This window comes from Convolutriloba macropyga, chromosome 10 (genome assembly GCF_964194025.1).
Source record: "Convolutriloba macropyga chromosome 10, txConMacr16.3, whole genome shotgun sequence".
Classification (NCBI taxonomy): domain Eukaryota; kingdom Metazoa; phylum Xenacoelomorpha; order Acoela; family Convolutidae; genus Convolutriloba; species Convolutriloba macropyga.
Genome location: NC_134477.1, coordinates 38978005 through 38998367, shown reverse-complemented (window position 1 = coordinate 38998367; position 20363 = coordinate 38978005). Strand labels below are relative to the sequence as shown.

General features: G+C 32.6%; 1 protein-coding gene across 1 annotated transcript; it reads right to left on the bottom strand.

Moving 5' to 3' along the window:
• Positions 1–6216: 6216 nt before the first annotated feature.
• On the bottom strand, positions 6217–18044 carry LOC142348517 (uncharacterized). The gene is made up of 5 exons (XM_075399890.1): positions 17930–18044; positions 12202–12322; positions 9212–9360; positions 6954–7087; positions 6217–6550 (listed from the first exon to the last, which is right to left on the bottom strand). The coding sequence occupies exons 1-5, from the start codon at positions 17985–17987 to the stop codon at positions 6308–6310; spliced, it is 705 nt and encodes a 234-aa protein (XP_075256005.1). The 5' UTR covers positions 17988–18044; the 3' UTR covers positions 6217–6307.
• Positions 18045–20363: the final 2319 nt, after the last annotated feature.

Here is a 20363-nt window from a genome sequence, read left to right as displayed (position 1 = left end):
TTCAACAATTTAAACAAACAAATGAATTAGTTGCACTCACCTATCCAGAAAAAATAATTGCAAATTGAGTTGCTCATTTTGGACCAGAAAAGATCTATGGTTGCTCGGCTGCCTGATGATAAATTTTGTTTATGTTTAAATGTTTGTGACGTTTGTTCTATTGACTTTGATTTTGTGGAGTTTAACAGACTCTTATGAGCTAAGGTCGAATCCTTGATTTGTCTCTAAAGTCTCTGTCCAAGGACGATGTATAATAAATGCTAGAGTTGTATTACCTAATTTTAAATATGACTGATTTACAAATTTGAGGTCAGTTAATCAGTGATCGGGCCATCCTAAAAAATGGTGAAATTCTTCAGACGCTTGATGACATTTTCCCATTGTTGGAATAATTTCCGTAAAGTTGATAGGCTGCCATTATTGTGGAGCTTATTTTTCGCTGTCAGGAGTTCTAAAGAATTGGCTAGCTTCTAATTTTAAAAGAAAGCTTTACTATTTTGTGAAAATATTTGTACAATTGGAAGCTTTGATGAACTTTTATCAACCTGAGAACAAATTATAATTGCCAAATGTGTGCGGGAGATTTGGCGAAAACTTGATGAGGTCAAAAAATATATTCATCTATCTCTTCAAAACTTTTTTAAAAATCTCTCTCCGCCCCCCTCATCCATCTTCCATAAAGGTGTTTTAACATTTGAGCACTCGGCGATCCTTTCTTGATTCTGGCGTTTTCAAGACTTTGATTTCACCGCTCATTGAGTTAGTCAAAAAGTAAGGTCTCAAACAATTTTTCCACTCCCATTGTGTGACATAGCAATGACCAGAAAGATCTTGAGATGTCAATATATAAATCTCAACACTGTATTGACAGTCACCATAATGACAATAATTTTGGGTAGTTAGCATCACACTGCAACGGTAGACTTGAATAGCCTCTGTCAAATTTTAGCGAGCGTGTAACCTCATTCCAATTTGCTATGTTAATACAAGTGATTTACCTGAATTTTAAAGAAATGGAACTCATTCAAAAGCTAGGATATTTCAAAGGAAAATTGGTAGCTGGAATTTTAGCAAATTTAGAATCTAGGAGTCCGGGCTGCAAAACTCCTATCATGAATTCCGCATTTGAATGTAATTCAATTCCTTTACATTGGCAACTGAGTTCGCAGTTGGATGTAATTGAAATCCAATCTATTGTTAACTTATTTCTTCCAAGTGCTCTTCCCAGGCACGGTTCTATATTGTACTTTATATTCAAAGTTTCCAATAAAAATGTTCTGTTTTTTCTTTACGCTAGATAATTTGTAAAAATAATTTACCGGTGAAATCGCAACATGAACTTTACTCACCTATCCAGAGAAAATAATGGTAAAATAGGCTGCTCATTTTCAACGCTTCGATTTGAGATTAATAGTGTTCTTTGGTCTGCTACACAATACATTAAGCGACATTTGCATAATAGCAAGCATTGGTTATGCTAAGGCGATCAGACAGCCCGATGTTAAGGTTGAACCTGCTTTCTTGAATACATTTTGTTCGAGGTCAATGCAGGATACTCAAAACCCTGTCCTTGCCCTTCTTCTCTGTCCAGCAATAAAACTACAATCTAGTTTGTCAAACTTTACCCGGGAGTTAACTATCTCTGATTTTGATAATTTAATAATACTTCGAAGACTTTTTTTTGTCGAATAGCGCGATTAAGTCCTACCAGTTTTACTTACCCGTGCCGAGGATTTTGCCTAAATTACAAAATTATGTAAGACAAGCGGTAACTAGCGTAGACAAGTGAGTTGAATTATGCGTTTGAAAGCGTAGATCTTACATAATTTTGCGTTTCAAAGCGTAGAACTTACATAATTTTGAGTTGAATTTACAGTAGATCTCAATAAAACTGAACGCTAAGAGATGCGTTTGAGAGGCTCGAAACATTACCCTCCTTCGTGCTTCTCGGTTAATGCACCACTATGCCAACGTACATTATTGATCTTCAGAACAACATTCCTTACAAGTTAAGTGAAATCAACGCTGAAGTCAACACAAAATCACGAAGATCAACTCTAAATTCAAAACAAAATTATATAAGATATAGGCTAAATTCAACGCAAAAGTATGTAAAATCAACGCTAAAGTCAACACAAAATTATGAAGATCAACGCTATATTCAAAGCAAAATTATGGAAGATATACATTGAATTCCACGCAAAAATATGTAAGATTTACGCTAAATTCAACGCAAAATTATGTAAAATCAACGCTATAATAAACTCTGAAATATAGAAGATCTATGCGTAAAAACGCAAATTCAGTAAGGTCAACTCAATATTCAACACAAAATTATGTTAGATCTACGCTTATGCATAGATAGTACATAAATTTGACGTATTCACCGCCAATCTTACATAATTTTGACTTTTTATTACCGTTGACACCTCGGCTCGGGTACTGAAAGGAGAAACGAATAATTATGATAATGTAAGTTTGACAATTAGAAGAGTTTTCAGCTTCAAAAATTTTTCAAATGTTTATGCTAATTGCATGAGGCATTTTTAGTCATCAAATCTAACAAGGAGGCTCGTTGAAGTGCAATTCCACATAATGTTCCGTCCCCGCTCAATCACATTTTTGACCGAATTGTCGACCAAATGAGGAAGAGATGAAAACATTCATAATTTCACATATTGGTCAAAAGTAACTGGTGAATTAATACAATGAGCTTAAACTAAATATACAAAAAGAATTGAATAATGCCGCATTCGATGACTGATGTGAAAAGCCATTAACGAGGCTACAAGACCAGACAATAAAAAAAATCAAAAATCAACAAATATTACTCACGACCAATTGTCAAATCGAAAACAAAGACAAAAGAGCATCAGATAAGAGTGAATTATTCAAATATATTTATACTAGAGCAGAGAAAACATTGGAAGAGTACTTATTGAATTTAGATAACAAATAGACAAAAAAGAAAAAAATGCAAAGTTGAAAAAACTATTGTGTTTTTGAAAAACAATTTATCTCAAAGTTACAACCTCAATTAACTGTTAATAGAAATTAAATAGGTACAACTATGAAGGCCATTTAAACCTTTCATTATCCGAAATAATTTGAACGACGACAAAAAAAATAGCAAAAACGGACAAAAATCAAAAATTCAGTTACGCTTTGCGAGATGTCCAATTCCACATTTTTTCAACAATTTTAATGTCATATGTGACCTGTCGTTAATATGATAACGTGAATAGTTGACAAAAATTAAACTCAAAGGTAAAAAGTTTTGAAATTTAATTTTATCAGAGACAAAAACCTTTTGACTCACAATAAAACCACAGGAAAGTTTAACTTTAGTTCAATCGGAACAATACGCGACATCACTTTGATTTGATTAGGCTACAAACTGCAAGAAACAAGATATAAACGTGGCAGAGCTCAATAACCAATCGTTTTTTGAAGACAAATATTTTTAAACGTCATTATAACCAAAACTATTGATTAAAGAAAATTTTTAAATGCTTAGTATTTTAATTCAATCTGCCATGATGAGAATGATTATGTAATGAGACTGTAAAATAACAATGGTTACAGGCAGAACTCAAAATTTCCACAAATAGTTCAACGCAAACGCAGTGTTGGAACCATAAAACCCGTAAAGTTTTGACTGATAATATAAAATCTGTTTATGGGCTTTCATATGCCCTTCTATGAGTACAAAAGGAAATAATGCTAGTCAGTAAGTGACATTAGAAGATTAACGAAAGTTTTCAGCAAGAAACAAGCCTCCTCTATACATTCCGAATAAACCATGATTGGAATAATCCACGATGGGACCTAAAATACATCTGGTGTTGCTGCTCGTCCATTAGAAACACGTCTTGGTTTCGTGTGCTATTTTATAAACAATTTGAAAAAAAAATGTCAGCACATCCAAAATAAATGTGATTTTAGATAATTATCTATTTAGGTCAGCCAAATGTCGGAGAATGCTTAACTCCAGAACACTATAATGGAAAACCAAAGTAATCTTGCCATCATAACAGTTCAAAATAACATGTCAGCAGTTCTTAGGTTTTTGAAATGTGGCAAGTTTCAAAACAGTGTGCAAAGGAACCAAATTTAGTGCCTCTTCAAAGAATTATGGGAAGAGTTACCCAGTTTTAGCCAAAAAAGTTGGCTCAAACAGGTCAGGTACACTCTGTTGTATGTAAAAAAACCGCTAACACTATCATTAAAATTTTAACAAAATTTTGGCAAAGTGAAGAAAATTTAAGCACAAAATAGGAAAAAGTAAATCAAAACAACGGAAATCAGTCAACTGTTAAAAAATGTTAAGCCTAGATACTTCCTTGGCGAAAGTGAAATTAAATAAAACTCTTAATTCTTCTTTCTACCCGGGATGGGCTTTCTAGTGAAACTACTCGAAACTCTCTACAATGCATATATCAATCGGCCAAAATTGATAAAACAAAAAAAGTGCTGAGAATATAGTTTCTCCAAGGTGATTTGGATCAATAAGGTAACAGTCTACAGAATTGAGAAAGAATATATACTGCAGGCTTTCTAAGATCACATGACCAATCTTTTCTCCAGATTTTCCATCTTTGATTTTTGGTTCTTGATTCATAGTAGTCAGTTTCCATGGCCACAGATACATTACTCATGCTACCATCCCTCCACGTTCTATCTATAAATCCTTATATGATTTTTCGTTTAGATACAAAGAAACTTGGTTAATCACTATTGTTGATCGATGAATTGTTTGTGCACTTAATGAGGAATCTGAGATCCGTTTTGTGGAATCTGAGTTCCGTTTTGCGAAAAATAAAATAAAATGTTTTTTTTTGTTCACTGTCAAGTATCCAAATTGGTAGGATTTTTGATGTATCGAAACCAGAGTTTTTTGGATATGAAACAAAAAAAAGACACAAAACGAAAATTTTGCGAAAATTTCAACTAAATAACTGAATCAAAACTTAAAAGTTCAGAAATATCAAACTTACGTACATCAATTCTTCAATTAATTCTGATAATAAAGTATAATGGATAATAGTCAATAATACCTTTACTAATGAATACCAGTCAATAAGACGTGCGGTTATTGTAAGTTTAATATACAAATAAAGTCATCAAATTATAGACTTTTCGTATAGAAAACTGAAAACTTGGCATGTTCTTAGAGTCTGATTTTTTCTGAAAACAATGGCAGGAATGCTAATATCAGAAAGACAAACAAACACATCAAAGAACACAAGCGTGTTGACAATCTCATTAAGACAATCGTAAACAAAAAATCGTAAACAAAAACCGCAATGTCGGTAAAAGAGACAAAGTTTGCGCACAAAATATTGAGTAATTATTGTCGGAGTTGAACACGGCAGAAGTTAATTGCCAGTTTGTTTTCCAAAAGCAACGCATGGAAAAAATTGTTAAATCCAAAAAAAATTACAAGGTCTTGGAAATATTGGTTCCAGAAAATTAAAAAAATAAACCAACATTTTTGTAAGAATAATTTTTTCTTCTTGCGGAAACAACTAAACGCAGGTCAGCAAAATGACAGCAAAAAGACTCCAAAGCCTGTGTATGGTGTAAACATTGTTCTTGACTACAAGTCCGAGGATCCTAGTTAAAATGAAGCCAGTTTCTCTTCATAGATCAGATCAGATTCTTCTTATCATAAATTACCTTTTACGTGATTTTTTGTTTTTACCATTTCAGTTGATTTTTGTTGAGTTCAATGTTGAATAATTGCGTAGAAAAAATTGCTCCCTGCATACCAAAAATATAAATCAATGTGCGCAAAATTAAATTGTGACGTTTAATGAAGCCAAAGTCAAAAGCATTACTTATTGACGAGCCAATTTTCCGATTGTCGAAGACACTGTATTACCGAGCCATTGTTGAGGACAATTTATCGTCTAGTCAGAGTCGCGGGAACTGCTTTTAGTAACCTGCAATGTTTAGGACAAGTGCTGAAGGTGAACCAACTTGTGTTCATACAAATTTTCTGCCTAGGACCTTCTTTTCAAACCTATTATGGGCGGAAGACTGTCTGTTTTGTAATCGACCCCTCGGTGAAGGAGGTGCTACGTGAGGATATAAATAACTGCGCAGGCTTGCTTCTTTCGTCTTGTCAAATTTTTGTTTGATAAATCTATAAGAACTGCATGCTTAATCCAGAAAAAATCATTATATTTTTATAAACAAATGCGTAAAAATGCGTATAATGCGTTTACAATTAAAAAATCTTTGATAAGGTATGAAACATCAATACTTCAACAGCTATGGAAAAATTAAAAGTTCGGAATTTATGTCAGGTCTTGTATTTGTTACAAATCCATCGCTGCTCCAGACATACGACGTTTTCTTTGAACCAATCAAACGTCAAGCTCGCTGCTATGTTGTTATGACTGAAAAAGTGAACCATTCCACGGTCTGCTAAGCTGGGAGGAAAAATGAATATGGCTTGTTGGGTATCTCCAATTATTTCCAAATTTCCTTGACCAAATCCCACCATCGATATTACGTTCACGCACAAATTTCGATCATATGTTGCCTTAAACGAATAATGATGACTTTAAATAGCTAATACGTTTTCAATATAAACGATCGTGAACCCATGAATTTTTATTTATGCCCAATTTCGGTTTCAAGTGCAGTTACGAGATTTTTTAGATTAGACAGCATAAGTTTGTCTAAAAATGTCAATAAATAACGACTTCAAATATTAAATAACAATTATCTTATCATCGGTATAACTTTGGTTAACAGTTTACTATCTATTCCCTAAAACTACAATAACCATGAAAGCAATAAAGAGTGTATAAAAAATTTTTTGGGTATCGGTCAATTGAGGGTCAAATTTGTCATGTCATTAATCGATGAGAACATCGAGCATGAGCATAAAATCGGCCAAAACTTTTATTCAAATTTGTATTCTTCAAAGTATATTTTTTTACCTTAACAAGGTTTAGATGTTTGTTTTTACTGGAGAAATCAAGAAGTCGATCCAAGTACATCTTGGGAGACAATCCATATTTTTGCCCGAAATCCAAGTAGGTGCCAGATTGCGCTCTGCAACAGGCTGCATGCTCTAAGCAAGAAAGACAAAATTTGGTCTTATACTGGATACCGAACCACTAGTATTCCAGCGTTAGTTAAGAGTCTGATCAGATCACATTAACAGCTTGAGTTCCCTTCGGTAGACAGAACATTAATCTTTTTACCATTTATGTTACACTTTTTAATTTTTATTCGTTAAGGCATCACTTATGTGATTCTCCGGCATTACTTTGCGATTCACCAAAAGAACCTAACACCCTAGTCATTGAACATTGCAAACCTTATAAGATCTTATAAGATTCTTATCTGGCCTTACAAGTTAATGCATTAATCTTGTAAGATTGTATAAGATACTTACAAGATTTACTCAGAACTCATAGGATCTTATAAGAGTTGTGAAAATTCGTAAGATCTTATAAGTTTCTTATAATATATGTTTTTATCTTATAAGAGTTCCTAAGAATAGTAACAGCTGGAAAGATCTTATAAGGATCTTATAAGACACACATTATTCTTACAAGATTAAAACATATCTTGCAAGTCCTTAAAAGAATCTTATAAGACACACATTATTCTTGCAAGATTAAAACATCTCTTGTAAGTCCTTACAAGAATCTTATAAGACACACATTATTCTGCTAAGATTGAAGCAGATCTTGTATGATCAAAATAGAATCTTATAAGAGACACAATATTCTTATAAGATAAAATCATGTCTTGTAAGATCTTACAGAAATCTTATAAGACACAGATTATTCTGCTAAGATTAAAGCAGATCTTGTATGATCATAATAGAATCCTATCAGGCACACACTATTCTTATAAGATTAAACTCTTGCAAGATCTTATAAGAATCTTATAAGACACACAACATATTTTTAAGATTAAGGCTTTTGGAAGAGCTGATGAATAGAATCTAATACAGAAAAATTTGATCTCGTAAGGTATAACAGATCTTGTGAGCATCTCCAAGTTTTTCTGTACATTGCTAAGAACCTATGAAGATACATGAGTCGCTAAAACAACTGAGAAGATTTTGAAGCAAATTTTGAATTTGCAAAGTTGTTTCTAATACCCATTTATAAGAAATATTTAAATTTGTTTTTGCATATGATCTCAGATTCGTTTTGTGAATTTGTTCAAATTGCAAAGTTATTCTTTTAGCGCTTACAAAGAATCAAATGGAGATTGGAAATGCCATACAAAACTTTATTATGTCCTCTGACTACATTATACAAGAATATTTAGCACCAGTCAATGTTTTATGTGTCATATATGACCTTATATAATTTCCAAGAAATTCTGTCAACTTCAATAGAACAATTGTACAGTTTTCAGGCTTTTAACGTTTTTGTATGATTCCTGTATGATTTCCCGTATGACACGACAAGCAAAATCAGCTTCTGTAAAATTTCTCGAGGAAAGCAAAAAAAATCAGCTTCCATTACTGCTTTGAAATAATAGTTGAATACTCTGTTATCTGTTTGGTTTGTTGCCTTTTAGCAGAATATTTTTCTTCAACTTTATTAACTTTTTGACGATCATTCTTTAATTCATCATATTCTTAGCCTTTATGAAAAAAGTGACAAAACAGATTTTTGTCTATAACAATGTGAATCATATAATCAACCAAACACGTAAACTATACACGCTGAAGTGTAGGAAATGAAACTAAAAAATGCTTTAGGGTCAATTTTCTGAGAAATAGCCTACGAAAACAATTGGATTTAAAATTGCTTCATATTGCAAACTTTCATCTGAAAGTTACATGCAAAAGGCTAGTTTTCATCATTTTTTTCATTGCGATCATATATATATATATATATATATATATATATATATATATATATAAAAATAAATATATATATATATATATATATATATATATATATACATATATTTATAGAGTTTGGATTTTATTTGATGTCTATTGCCATCCCGGAAGCTTTTTGACCATGTGAACAGTTTCTATCCAAAATATTTGTACAAAAAAATTAGTCCGCTGATTGTTTCGGACAAAATTAATTTCCAGGAAGAGTCATGGATCATTTTTTTAAAATGTATTCAAGGAAGGAAAAGAGGAATGAGAGGGTGGGTGGGGGGGGGGGGGTTAATTTGTCATTTTGAAAAGTTTCAACAATAATGAACTTCACACCTGGGAAGTACTGGCTGGAAAAGGAGAAGAAGTTCAGTTTCAAATAATAAGGGTAGATGAGTCTGGCAAAATTGTTGAAATCTTCCCTTCTTGGAGGTCGAGGTGTTCGTTTTGAGTACAACAGATAACCAAGAAGGCAGAATCTTGTGCTGAAAAGGATAGACTGTTTAGTTTTTATAATATACTATAAATAACAAAATTCGGGATTGGAACTTCCCGGGTTGACCTTTCTTGGGAACTATAGCCAAGAACAATATATGGTTCCATACAGGAAATACAGACGTTTCTTATATGATCTTGCTCTGGTCGCCAAGATTTTTCATATATGATTTATGTATGGTATCTAAGAATCCGGTATGCACATTTGTGCGTTCTTTCAACACCCAAACAAATCTTATACAGCAGTCTAAGCTTTAAGAGCTTTAGACGACTTTGGTATATCAGTACCATATATGGTTCATACATGGTTCTTACATGATACACAAATGGTTCCTTCATGGTTATTATACGACTTCAGAGTTCATTAAAGATTCATGTAAAGTGGAAAGGTCCACATATGGTTCCTGTACGGTCCATATATGGTTCTTATGTCTTTCCTACATGATCCAACATGATTATCACGTGATCAATTAAGCTTGGATATGATTGCCAAGAACGGTTTAAAGGTGGTCACCCCGGGTTGATATGGTCTTAATACGGCTCCTTATTAATGTTGATGCACCCTTTGTACCGCACCTTTTTAATTTTGATACGGCCTTAATATGGTAACTTTGAAATTTTAGTCTCACCTGACTGCGGGCCGTAGAAAACTTAACAAGATTTTAGTACCGTTTAGTACCGCTCAGGCAACCTGAGCAATTATAACTTAAACAGTATAAATATGATACAACTCTGCCTTAGATTTGCAAGGCTTAACTTTTCCAATAAATCATCTTCGATGTTTTTGAAACCAAAACTTGCGGTATCATAAAAGATGATACGAGAATCTCGTCCAATTTTGCAAGATCCTTCAGGGGAACCGTATGTTGATAGACATGTTGATGTTTGCTTGTTGCAAAAAATTCGCATAGTTTGTGTGTTGAAAGTTAGTATTCTATTGACAAAAGTAATAATCTTGCATATATATTGCTAAGCCTCATGTATATTGTAATACTCTACCATAATCCTGAAAAAAGTTGTTTTTTTTTAGCAATGCCCTGCGAATTAAGCATGCAAGTTTCGATATGAAAATTGGGCTAGGTTGCAGACATCATCCCAAAAGACCTGCTCTTTCTTAATCAAACACCTCAGAGAGAAAGAGAAAGAGAGCGAGGGGGGGGGGGGGAGGAGAAAGAGATGCCAACGTTCAGAGAAGGCTTTTATGCGTGTGTGTCTTTGTTTGTGTGTGTGAGTGTGTATGTGTATGTGAACCTTGGAGAGCATGAGAAGGACTGAGAAATGATGACATCAAAAATAAATCAGTGATAAAGAGAGAGGAGAGAAAAAAAGTATAACAGAACGATTTCTGAACTACAACTCAAAAGAATTTGATTGACATTGCAAAAACTAGACCTGGAATGTTTTAGGAACAAATTAGAAAAAGCAAAATCACGCAAAATGTTTGAATAAAATGACAAAACGCCGCACAATGCAATCAAAACACTGCAACGTGAACACAAAATCGCTGTAATATAAAAGTGGAGCCAAATGTGTTCATTTCTCAGAACCAATCATTTTTTTGCTCTTCTTCCGGTGCTACAAAATTCGTCACTTTAATTTGACATCAAAAGTCATAAACAAGTGTAAACAGATGAAGGAAACATAAGCCGAACAATTCCGGAAATGACTCGAGTTTTACATTTCCAGGAAAACATTCATTTCAATTACCCTGTACTTACTAAAGCGACTAAATGACTGAGGAAAAAAACAAAAACTAAATAACCGAATAATTGTGTCAAAAGATGAAAAAATAGCCCGGAATCTAAATGAACGTAAAACATAGGAAAACTTTTTTTGGCTGTTTTTGAATACATTTCCGTCATTTATGTAAACAAAAACACATTTTTTACCATATAAACCGAAACCATCCCGCAACTTGAAAATATTTAGGGCAATTTGCGTTGTTTCAATTCCCAACAAAACAAGTGCCACAAAAATTCTAAAAGCTTATATTCGCAGAAGTGGAAAAACCTAAAAAACCCATAAACTACAATCTCTTACAGAAAAATTGTGAAAACATTATCAGAACATGATCAAAAATGTTATTGAAGTATATTCAAATCTTCAAAAAGAAGAAAAATTAAATAACCAACTGGTTGAAAAGGCCGCACGTGAACAATAAATTTTGCTTGCCAAAAGTAAATTTTGTACACCTCAAATTAATAATTTCAGTTTTTCGGTCCCACTTTGAACTAATTATAAAGAAGCAATCTTTGCTGTCGAATATTTATAAAATGATTTATAAGATAGTACATTTTACTTGCATTTTATCGACTTCTTTCATTTTATGTCAATCAGAATCATTTGAGCACCTTTTAGCGTCAAATGGCTATTGAAGTCATCTTTAAGTGTTTTAATTCAATTTTGTCTGTGTTTCACGAATCGTTAGTTTGTTTTTTTTTGCTTATTGGATACAATAGTTTGATTTGCATTATCGAGTTTTTCCTAATATCCCATTTCCAAAACATGTTTTGTTCAACACCTGAACCACTCCACCATTTTCACGCGTTTTGTTTCCTGCTTCGCAATTTCCTCCATTAAAAACAGATTGTAACAGACTTCGGCTTCTCCCGCTTGTCTGCTTTAAACGAGGTTTTGTCAAGAGTTTTTTGGTCAAAAGTATTGATATCTTATTCTATAACTTACGGCCCTGTCTTTTTAAAAAACTTGTAATTAATTTCATTGACAATGGGAAAAATCGAGTTTTTTTAAACTGTATATTTGAACAAATTTTGAGTAAATTAGTTTGAGTCAGTTCGCATGAAAATGCAGAAGACTAAATAAAACTAGACCTGAAATGCAAACAGCTGCTGACCACCAATTCATTATCTTTGGAGTTTGGGATGACGAAAGCCAAAGATTGCCACCCCTGTCTAGTTGTGGTTTTTGAGTAGATAGCTTTCGATTGGTCCCCTGAAAAAAGTATGAAAATTGATCCCTTTATTATTGCCGGTTACAACATCCTCCCCTATTTTCTTCCAATTTTAAGTGCCACAGGTAATTTCTTAATCTTAGTGAATCCGGAATTGAGATTCCAGAATTGATTCAGGAAACCTTCCCTAGTTGAGAAGAAAAACCAAAACGAAAAAAAATGTAAGAAATCTTCCGTATATTCGGTTTCAAACGTAGAAAAGCTTCGGTATGTTCGGTTTGTTCGGTATCGTCAGTTTCAAACGTAAGAAAGATTAGGTTTGGTCGTTTTTTGGACACAAGAGAGATTCGGTATGTTCGGTTTTAGAAGATTTGGTATGTTTGGTAGTTAAACATAAGAGATAGTAGGTATGTTATGTTTTAGACGCAAGAAACTATTGTCGTTTTTTTTCCATTGGAAAAATTGTTCTTTCTGTATATATTGTAGTCAAACGTTATGACACGATTTTTTTGCAGGAATTTCAAGCGTTCGTTCGCAAAAAATAAATGAATCAGTAAAAAATTCTTGGTTAATTTTGAATTTAAAAATTAAACAAAATGTTGAACATTAACGGAACTCTGTTGATTAATTCGAATTCACTGAGTTTTGACATCCTTTCTTGTAGTTCGCATGCAAATCGCATGCAAAGTTTTTGACGCTTGGTTGTGTTTCAAAGCGCCCAGTGCCGATTGTTTTCGTTTTCCGGTCCACTGGACTAATCTGCTTTTCAGACCCCGATTTTGAAAAATCCTGGTGTTTCTCTAAAAGAAATCGAATCTCACTTAACTTCAAAAACGACAATATCGAATCTCTCTTAAGTTTAAAAACGACGATACAAAATCTAAAATCTCTTTTATATTAAATACCGAACAAAAACGACGATACCGACGAAAAAATTATAGGAAATTTTTGGCTAGATAAAAACGACGATACTGATAATTTCTTATGTTTGAAAAACGAAAAATTCTCAAATAGGGTTTAGAGACTAATCAGTAATAATAGTCAATTCCACTGCTGTAAAAGTTATCATGTGAGACAAATTAAGAAACATGAAATATTTATGATTTTGCTTCTAAGGCAGTCAGATGCAGAAAAGTTTTCAATTTCTCTAAAATTTTTCTTGGTCTGAAAGTTGGTTGACAATCGCATAAAAGTGGGGCTATAAAATCAAGTGGTAAATTGTTTCAGGAAGTACTATCATCACGACTCCACTCTTTTTTCGTTCCCCCATCTTTGTATGGCCAACTCTTACACCACTTTATCACCTTTGGAAGCTGCGCCATTGCATTGAATGGAATAGAAATAAGATAATAGAATAAAAAAATAATCGAATTCTGAGCTTTATCCGAAAAGTCATAGTCTCTTGTTTTTTGAAGATAATATCTGACTCGCTCATGAAAAGATTCTTTGCGCTCCTGAAAACATCTGCTAAGCAGCACATGAAAAAGAAAATTGACAGATTTTCTGGTACTGTCTAAACCAACTCATAACCAACTCAATTTCACTGCTAAAAATAGAGATATCTGTCAACCAAACTTTTCTTATTTACTTTGAGTTACGCATTGGCCACATTTTTGCATAAGACAAATTAAAGCTCTGAATTCTCTGAAGCTTTAAGAGAAAATGATGTCCAAACAAACTTATTTACCCCCGTTGCGCCAAGACGATTTTTGCAGGAGTTTTGCAAGTTTTAAAACATATTAGAGTATAGGGAAAATACCCCACACCGCTACCGAAAAAAGAACTGAATATTTCATTCCTTGAGCGGACCTAAAGCAAAGATCTCCATCAAACAATAAAACTAAAAACAAAGGGCAAATTTTAATGATAAAAGTCTGTCATACAAGTGACAAACAACCACGAAACTTTCTCGTGCGTAAAAATTGACTAAATTTAAAACCCGAAGGAAACTTTTTCAAAGCAGAGCAATTTTGAATCATAGCTCGAACAATTGCTAGATTACTTTTTACCAAAAAGCTCACTCTTTTTCGCCAAATATTTTACTTTAGCAAATCATTTTGGAGCAATATGGTTTATAATATTCTTGCCGCAACTACACCTAATAGCCCAAAAAAAGAAATTCCTTCAAAAGATTATTATAAGAAAATAAATATTTCTTAAATTCGTCGGTATACCAATCGCCAAATTTTAATCTGACTGATGAAATACAATGTATAAATAACTCAAAGCTGAATTATGGCAATCAGCGTTTAGGCTCTAAATAAATGTCAACCTCAAATGAGATCAGCACCCCTCCCAAACTGAAACAGACCATTCGTCCATTTCACTAATCGTTTTTTGCGAAATGTATCCAAAAATATCAAAAATTTGCTTGAAAATGTGAAATATCGTTACAAAAGAATTGTATGGAGATTTTTTCTATTTTTTGTCACTAAAATCCATAAACGCCCAATTTTGCCATTTTGTGTAATTTGGCGACTAATTTTTGACCTCAGACTCCGTAATTTGAAACTACAATGTTCAACAGTCTGCGGTATTCAATTTCCACATTCAACGCTCCTTAGGATCCAGAGATTAACATTTAATTAATATTCTCTAAAAAAGCTACTAATTCAACTTCACAGACATTTTGAATATAAACAAAGTAACCAACAGTTCCTGAATATTCAAGCAACAAAATGCAACAAGTTTTTGTTCTCGCTCTAAAAAACTCCGTTCAAGAGTGAAAAAACTCCGTTGAAGAGTGACTTTGATATTTGTTGAAAAAGTTCAGAAATGCATAGTTTTCGAGTTCTTTTTAATATACCATTAAAAAAAATTTGTGCAAACTCTAATTTCAACGTTTCTTAGGATCCACAGATAAATAATAAAATACCTTTCCTTAATAAAATACTAATCCAACTTCATCAAAATTTTGAATAAAAACAAAGTAGCCGACAGTTCCCGAATATTCAAGCTACATAATATATAGTTTCACTAACGAAATTATGAATTGAAAGCGATCATTCGGTAAAGGCAATAATTTCGTGAAAAAAGATAATTGCTTTTTTAATTTATGAAAATCATTCGGTCTGAAAATTGATCAAAAAATATAAATTTCTGACAAATTCCTCTGTATCAAAACTGATCATATCTACATATTTCAGAAAAATACGTTTGTAAGTAAAGTGATTAATATTTATCTCATTTTTCTCTCTCAGCTGTTTAAACTCAGCTGTGCATCGTATAAAAAAACAACAAATCTCAGCCAAATGTTCTCTAGCATTCTTTTCTGCGAATACCCGTAAAACACGACATAGTTACTGCTGTTTCATACAAATCATACATACATACCATATATATCAACTATCACCTAAGATGGAAGGGTTTTGTTCATAATAACTGCTTTTAAACTAGTTAGTTTTATTATTACTAATTTATCTAAATTTTAGCAATTATATTCCCAAAAAAGACTTAACATTTGACCTCAAAACATTTACACAAAAGTTTTGATTGTTATCCTAGGTTAAGGGAGAGAGATTAGTCTCTCTAGTTGTGAATTTTTTCCTTTTTAGTTTTGATATTGGTGCCACATATAGCCAGTGGAGTCAAAACGAAATATCACTGGCTAATTGTCACAATTCTTTGAACTTTAAACAAACTAACGAATTGAATTGACAACTACATTTCAACAGAAGAAAAAATTAAGCGCACAATTTTTATGAAAATATTAAGCAACAAATTTTAAAATATTTAGAAACTTTTAGAAGAAATGTTGAGAGTAGTATGCGCACATCTATAACAAAGTTTTGCATATCTGTTTTTCCTAGATAATCCTTTTTGGTTCTGCATTGCTTTTTACAAATTCGTCTGAATTGGTTTTGGATGTAATTTGGCAAAAATTATCGAGTTAATCAGAGATTTTGTTCTTTCTATAAAATACCGCGTTGAAAAATGACTTTGATTTTTTTTGAAAAAGATTCAGAAATGCATAGTTTTGGAGTTTTTTATTATACTATTGATAAAAATTTTGTGCAAACTCCAAACTCAGCGTTTCTTAGGATCCACAGATAAATAATTAAATAATATTCCTTGAAAAATACTAATCCAACTTCACCAAAATTTTGAATTAAAGCAAAGTAGCCGACAATTTGGAATGTTCACGCTACATAATATATAGTTTCACAAACGAAATTATGAATTAAAAGTGATCTTTTGTTAAATGCGATCATTTGGTGAAAAATAAAAACTGATCTAATAGTATCAGAAAATTCAATCTGTCTGAAATTTGATCAATAGTTAGTTATTTCTGAAAAATACTCCTGTATCCAAAGTGATCTAATTTACTAATTTCTGAAAAATCCTTTTGAATGAAAAGTGATCAGTTTTAATCCTTTTTTCTCTCAAGCTGTATAAACTCAGCTGTGCATCGTATCAAAAACCACATCAAATCTCAGCCAAAAATTTTCTAGCATATTTTTTCTGCAATACTCCGTAATACACGACTAATTTATTGCTATTTCATATAAATTATACATACATAACATATATATATATATATATATATATATATATATATATATATATCAATTAGCACCTAAAATGAAAGTTTAACTTCCAAACATTTACACTATTGCCTTGATTAATATCCTAGACTAAGGGAAAGAAACTACTCTCTCTAGCTGTTAGTGAAACTTTACGCAAAATATTATTATCATGTCTTTGTTTTTACGTGATTAAGAAATAGCAGTGTAAGAAAACGATGAAAAAATAATTTTTTTTCCAATGATTTTGATACTGGCGCCACATATAGCCATTGGAATCAAAACGAAATATCGCTCTCTAATTATTAAATTTCTTCTAATTTTAAGTAAATTAACGAATTGAGTTGACAATTAAACTTTAACAGAAGAAAAAAATTAAGAACACAATTGGTATGAAAATAATAAACAAGCAATTTTGAAATGATTAAAACACGAATTAGTTACTACTGTTTTATACAAATCATGCATACATATCATATATTAGCATCTACTATGGAAGGGTTTTGTTTATTTTAATTGCTTTTAACCTAGTTTTATTATTACTAATTTATCCGAATTCTATCAATTACATAAACGAAATGAGCATTAACTTTAAAACATTTACACTAAAGCCTGGATTGTTATCCTAGAGCAAGGAAGGGAAATTTCCTATAGCAAGGGAGGGAACTTTCCTAGATAATCTTTTGTTGGTTCTTTATTGCTTATGGTAAAATCAACTGTATTGGTTGTGGATGATATTTGGAAAAAAATTATCGAGTCAATTAGAGTTTTCGCTCAACCTCTCAAAAAACTCCGTTGAAAAATGAGTTAGATTTTCGTTAAAAAGAATAATAAATGCATAGTTTTTGCAGTTCTTTTTTATACTGTTAATAAAAATTTTGTGGAACGAGTATATTCTGAATTCTCTTTGATAAGATGTGAAGTATTTAGCCACAAATGATTCAATATAACTTTTCGTTTTATTTACTCTGAATTCCTGGGTTTCAGTTTGGGTCATGAAAGCGAGATCAGCCTTGAAACTAAAATTCAAGTAAATGTGTTCCGGGCAATTGAAACGGTAAAATATATCACTTTTCCGAGCAATAAACTAATGAACCGAATCTTTGAGCAAAAAAATTAACTTACCATATAATTGTGACAACAGCATCGAAAAAATGCAGTAAAATATAAAGCAGAAAACCATCTCAAGTTAATAGCTGTTATCAAGATCAAAAGAACAGTCAGCTGTTGGAAACCTTTATCTAGTATAATTGATTTACCGGAAGTCAATAAAAGTTAAGAGAGTGCTATTTAGAAAACATTTAATTTCCCTTGTTTTGACACGCACAACTTTCTTTTGACCATCTGAAAATTAACTGCAATTTATAACATTTATAAAAGCTAGAAAGTTCTTAATGTTGCCAAGTTGTTTTCAATAAAGTAAAAGGATGACCTTTAGAAGGTTAATGACAACAAAAAGCAAGTGAAATATATATTAAACAAAACTTTGGTTTAAACTTTTCAGGGACATTTCACTGAAATTATTTGCTAGTATGACCAGAGCACATGATTAATTGTTTGAGCATTTTTAGTAGGCTCCGTCCGATAAGGACTACCATTTGGTATCTTCAGTCAGGCACCCCAATGTGGGTTTGTTTCTGTGCTCTTATCAGAGATAGTTTTGGTATGCAAACCATTATGCATTGGTATGGATCCAAATATTCCTAGAGGTATGGCTGCTACCAAGAGCATACCCCTTCATATTTCGTTAATAGAATCTTCTGAAACTGCATTTCCCAAGCCGGATCCGAATGGTTATCTTGCAAGATTTTGCCAGAATCTGGCAGAATCTTGCAAGACGATACATCGTCTTGCAAGAATTTCTGCCAGAATCTTGCAAGATCTTGCAAGATAACTATTTTTTGCAAGAATCTTGCAAGATAGCCATTCGTTCTGCCAGAATCTTACAAGATAACCGTTCGTTTTGCAAGAATCTTGCAAGATAGCCGTTTGCAAAAAAACTTTCTTATACGTGAAAAGACCTTACACTTGGAAAGAAAACGCTAAAACGGTTGCAATATTCGAATGTACACATATTTTGTGCATCGACAAAAAAGCGAAAGACAATTATTAAAAAAAACATCAGAAAAGTATTAATCTAAGCATCAAATTTTTAGGGCATTGGCAAGAAAAATTAAGCGTAAGGAGCTAAATTAAACGAAATAAAGCTGTTTAAGATGCAAAGAATAATAACACATAATTTTTTCATCTGAAAAGGTAATATAGACGTGTAGTTTTGTAAATCTTGATAAAGTTGAAGGAAAATAATTTTTGATAGTAATTTATTTTGTGTTAACAGTTCTCAAAGGCAGATTTTAATTTGCTTTCTTCAGATAATTCATATTTCCAGATTTAAAATCTATTCAAATTTATTTTTTTTCTTCAAAAACACGCAACTGGTTCTTAAGTAAATTTCTGGTTGAAATGAAATGTGTTGCATGAATGAGAGCCAATAAGAGGACAGCTCGACCGGAACGAACTTGCAAGAATCTTGCAAGATAACCATTTTTCTGCCAGATCTTGCAAGATAACCATTTTTCTGTCAGATCTTGCAAGATAGGCAGTTTTTGCAAGATTCCGGCAGAATCTTGCAAGATAACCATCTGGTCTCGACTGGGGTTGTTATCATTAAATTAGCCCTAGATGCAAGATGCAAGATTCGGACGCCATCGAAAAAATGTTAGACGAACAGGTGCATTGTCAGTGACTGATTCATGGAGAGACCATATTCCACTATGAGCTCAGTCCGTTAACTGAAGCTCTCAGTTCAAATCAGAAACTTTCATATCAATTTTACCGTTAATAATGTACTTGAAATACTCGTTTCAAGAAAAAGTCTTCAATGATTCTTTAATCAGTGTTCATTCTGTCAACACCAACTGTGAATAAATTAGTAACCACTAAAAAACCTTTGTTAAGCTCTTCTTTATGCATTAGTCTTTGCTATTTGGGGCCCTCGTTTCCTTGGCGGCTAGTTCAGGTGCGCTCTTTCTGGAGCTCAGTAATGCATTGTCTCTATTCATCGAAGAAACTAAAAAAGCCCACGCTCCATTTAAGACTTGATTTCTGGAAACTTACTTTGCTAGGGTCTTGCAAGAATTCGACTCTTATCTTGCAAGACCCTTGCAAGAATCGGAGGCTTATCTTGCAAGACGCTTATCTTTAGATTTTTTTAAGATCAAAGCTTATCTTGCAAGAATTTTGCAAAAATTCGACGCTTATCATGCAAGAATACTGCACGAGCTTGACGCTTATCTTGAAAGAGACTTACACAATCGCCCCTTACCTTTCAAGATTTTTGCATATCCGACGGCTATTTTGCAAGATCTTCCAAGCTGTCGGTAATAGACTAGGGATTGAAAACCAAACGGTTAAAAACAAAAACATTAAAAACGTCTTCCCCTTATATTTCCTCTCAACTATGAAGACAGCAAAAATAATATTTATAAGCTAAACAGACAGACACTACCATTTAATCAGGGACGCAGCGAGGAGTCACAGCTAAGACGTTTAAAAGTAA

Coding starts and splice junctions, on each gene's coding strand:
- LOC142348517 (XM_075399890.1), bottom strand. CDS start 17,987: ATGGTTTTCTGCTTTATATTTTACTGCATTTTTTCGATGCTGTTGTCA. Junction 9,361..12,201: donor AGCAGCTGTTTGCATTTCAG/GTCTAGTTTTAT, acceptor TATCCTTTTCAG/CACAAGATTCTGCCTTCTTG. Junction 6,551..6,953: donor AACATCTAAACCTTGTTAAG/GTAAAAAAATAT, acceptor TATTCGTTTAAG/GCAACATATGATCGAAATTT.